The sequence below is a fragment of the Buceros rhinoceros genome, unplaced genomic scaffold (assembly GCF_000710305.1).
Source record: "Buceros rhinoceros silvestris isolate BGI_N320 unplaced genomic scaffold, ASM71030v1 scaffold17244, whole genome shotgun sequence".
NCBI classification, from domain to species: Eukaryota; Metazoa; Chordata; class Aves; order Bucerotiformes; family Bucerotidae; genus Buceros; species Buceros rhinoceros.
Window position 1 is genome coordinate 1,498 of NW_010407817.1, and position 3,722 is coordinate 5,219.

Below are 3,722 nucleotides of genomic sequence, written 5' to 3' on the forward strand. Positions count from 1 at the left end.
CCACAGTTAGGGTGGGATGCAGCAGTGGTTCTCTGTGCTTCCCCTCTTGCCATGAATTTCAGCCTTTTGTTTTCCCCTGGCTGGCTCCTGTGCAGAGCAGGAGGTCTGATGGGCCTAAGGGCATCTGCTTTGTTGAAGAAAACTGGCTGGAGTGGGGTGGGAAGGGCTCCGTGGGGGACGTGTGGCTATCCAGCCATGAGCCAGGACATGGTCAGGCAGCTACTGGCTGTCAGCTGCGTGGCTGGGATGGGAGCATCACTCCATGAGTGGAGGCTTCCTTCGGTGATGCTTTGTGCTCGCAAGGTGAGGATCTGACACCAGCGTCCATCAGGTTTCCTTGGACACGCTCCTGGCTTGGGCAGGTCAGGGGTTTCATTCTTATGTAGCTGGCCTGGCCCGGGAGCTCTGTGTGCTGAGGGCACCCATGCGATGGGCAGAACTGAATAACAGGCACTCGTCTGAGAACCGTTCCAATGTGCAGAGCTGACCTGTGTGTGTGCTCTGCTGAGGCTGAGACCATGGGGAGAGATCCTGCATGGTGCTGGGGCTTGGTGAAGGCAGAACTGCTGCCTCTTCAGGTGAAAATCAGAAGATCCAATCTGATGTTGCATCTCTCTCTCTTTGCCGCCTAACCTCCCCCTTGGTAAAACAGAGATGAGGATGTTTAGATTTTAGGATGCCCCTAAGGCCTCCTCGCTGGCACCTTCCTTGTGTCGGGTTCTCATCTCACTGTTTTCAAAGCACTTCAGGGTTTGGCCCGGGTGATCCCTAGGTTTGTTTTTAAGGATATGAACTCCTGTGGCTGCTGCCTTTGGTTTTCTTGCTGCATGTGGATGGATTTGGTGTTCTCCTGGGACTGTTTTCCTATTCCTAACTTGGATTTTGCTGGAAGCGCTCACTGGGAAGCCTGTGTTTATCTGCACATCCTTTGGATACAAGAGGAAAAGGGAGGTGTTGGGAGCCAGATTGCTGGCTGGCTCGGAGTCCTGTGCCGTGCCCTGCTCTGATGTGCTGCAGTGGGGCCCTCTGCTCTTCTCCAAGCATGCATGGAGTGCGGGTGGGATGGAGGGCAACGTGGGGATGGTTTCTGCTCTGGGATTGAATTTCCTGGCTCTGGTTCCAGTTTTGTTACTGGGTTTGTAACTTGTCTAAAGAGGCAGAGCCTCCTCCTCAGTCCCTCCCTGCTTTAAATGGGATTATGAACCTTCAGATGAAGGAGCAGAAATGGCATTGTGAGCCTCAGGCGGTGTCTGTAAGCATCTCTTGAGGTGCTCAGGTGGATGGTAACTAAATGCTGAACTCTTTTTCATGTTTTTCAGCTCTGAAAAGATCTTTTGAGGTCGAGGAGGTAGATCAGTCTTCAAATTCCTCCACCCCGCAAAGACGGACCCCGAACCCCCTCCTCAGGTCTGCTGTGTCCAGCTCCACACAGAAGTTTCAGGAACTTGGCGCCAGGAACTTGGAGCCACCTGCCCGGCATGCAGACCCCACAGGCCAAAGATCACCAAAGCCCTCTCTGAGGAGAGTGGAGCTCTCTGGACCCAAACTGCCTGAGCCGGTGTCCAGAAGAACAGAAATCTCCATTGACATCTCATCCAAGCAGGTGGAGAACTCCACCTCAGGGTTGTCGAGGTTTGGCCTGAAAAGAGCAGATGCCCTGGGGCACAAACCCCCTGAGACCACCCCAAGGAGGACTGAGATCACCCTCGGCAAGCCCCAGGAGCCGGGTCTCCGGAGGGTGGAGGCGCCAGCATCAAAGATCCCCGAGATGCCCCAGCGAAGAGCAGAGACGGCCACCGCTCCTGTGCCCGACACAGCCACCAAGCGTGTGGAAATTCAGGTAGCAAAGGCTGCCGAGGTCCCAGCCCCACCAGCACGGCAAGTGGAGAGCTCGGAACCTCCCGTGGCCACCCAGCCTCCCCAGGCTGAGCCAAAGCCACAGCCGGTGCTGATGGAGAGCCCACCAAAGAGAGAAGAAGGTGAGTACAGCTGCTTGGCTGGGACACTGGCTGGTACCTGCCCTCATCCCTCCCTGTGGGTTCAGAGGCCACGCGGGGACGCCGAGCACTGTGTGCTGCTCAGTGATGCCTTTCGAGGCTGATGCTGGATCTGTGCTCAGATGTGTCTACACACATGGCTGTTATCCTTGGGTTTATCTTGGCTGAAAGAGCTGTCGGTTTGAATCAAAAACGCTATCAAGCCTAGAAGGAAATAAAGAAAATGCCATAAGCCTGGGTGCTTGCAGGAGATGACAGTTCTGTCAGCTCTTGCCCTGTGCATGGACCCACCCGCCTGGGCAGCGTCTAGAAAAGCCTCTGAGGTGCTGGAGAGGCGGTGGCTGTGGACGCACTGTTGTGATGGCTTGTTTAGTGTTGTTGCTTATGGTCGTGGGGCAGAAACCGCGTCTTCATTAGCAGGAGTCAGGATTTTTTTGGCCTTGGAGCCAAAAATCTAATAACACCATGGACCAGAGCCACTATTAAACTGGAGTCCTGGAGTATATTAACTCTATCTTGTTTTTGATTAATCCTGTATTAAAGCCAGCTTCCCTCCCCCGCCAGCCGTCATTTATTTTGCCTAATGTTTTGGAGGTACTTTTTTTTCCCTCTTCTGGCCTGTTATTTTTCCGTTCCTCATCACTCACTAGCTCTCCCCTGCGAGGGATGCAGCGGTCAGTTGGAGGGCACCACCTCCTCACCCCACCCTGTGCCTCTCCCCAGGGTTTGTGGGATGGTGTGTTGTGGCTGAGCCAGGACCTGGGAGGTCCGTGCCATGCCCCGGGCAGGACCAGGTGCCCTTGTCTCACCCCACCATGGGATGGTCCCCTGCTCCATCTCCTGTCCCTGGCTGCAGCCCTGTGTTCACAGGGCAGTGACGGGGTCTGTGGAGAGGCCAGGTTCTGGTGTGTGCGCGTGGTCTAAAATCAAATCAGAGTCAGTGGTGGAGCTGATATCGAGCCTGTTAGACTTGAGTGAGTTTCTCTTGCTGTGCCTATGTATGGCTTAGGTGTGGCTTTTCTGAGCTGGGTTTTAGAGTGGACCAATGCCTCCAGCAGAAAGCAGGTTGGTCCATCTCCAGCTGGGCATGTCTGAGTTCTAAGACCCAGCCCAGTGATGGGGTTCAGCCTGGGCCTCCCTTACAGGCTCTATGTCCCCCGCCACCATGTGCATTGTGCTCAGGAGGCCCATCTTATCCCAGGGTTAGGTGCTCAGCCTTGTCCTGCTGGGTTTGGGCTGCTCTGAGCTTCCCGAGCTCGAAACCACGGGTGGTTGGGCACTTTAAGACCATAAGACCATCTAAAGCTGCTGAATGCTCCAGCTGCCTGGTGGCACAGAGGGAGAGCTCTTTGCATCAAAAGGCCTGCAGAAGCCAAGAACAGCTGCTCGGGGTGAGTTTTGCCCAAGAGCCCAGCTGTCTGGGCTCTGCCTTGCAGAGCGAGCCAGCCCTTGGTCCTGGTACAAAAGGGCCTTTCAGTGTAAGTGCCTCCAAAAAGAGCCAGGAGAGAAACTTGTAGGGGCAGGGAGGACTCTGGCTCCTTCTCCCTCTGAGTCAGCATGAACATACAGCCCAGAATCGCTGCCAGATCCGTGGCCTCTTTCCAATCATCTACAACCTGCTCCGTGACTCAAGGTTGCCCTGGGCTGCTCTTGCAGGACTCTTGTCCTCTTGTTCTATGACACCCACCCTGGGGTGATGCTGGGCAGGTGGACGGCACCTCTCCT

General features: G+C 55.2%; 1 protein-coding gene across 1 annotated transcript; it reads left to right on the forward strand.

Moving 5' to 3' along the window:
* Window positions 1–1,291: 1,291 nt before the first annotated feature.
* LOC104492127 (septin-9-like) lies at window positions 1,292–1,979 on the forward strand (the record flags this gene model as incomplete). Its single annotated transcript, XM_010134637.1, has 1 exon — window positions 1,292–1,979. A coding segment is annotated over exon 1 (688 nt), but the record flags the coding sequence as incomplete, so codon positions are not given.
* Window positions 1,980–3,722: the final 1,743 nt, after the last annotated feature.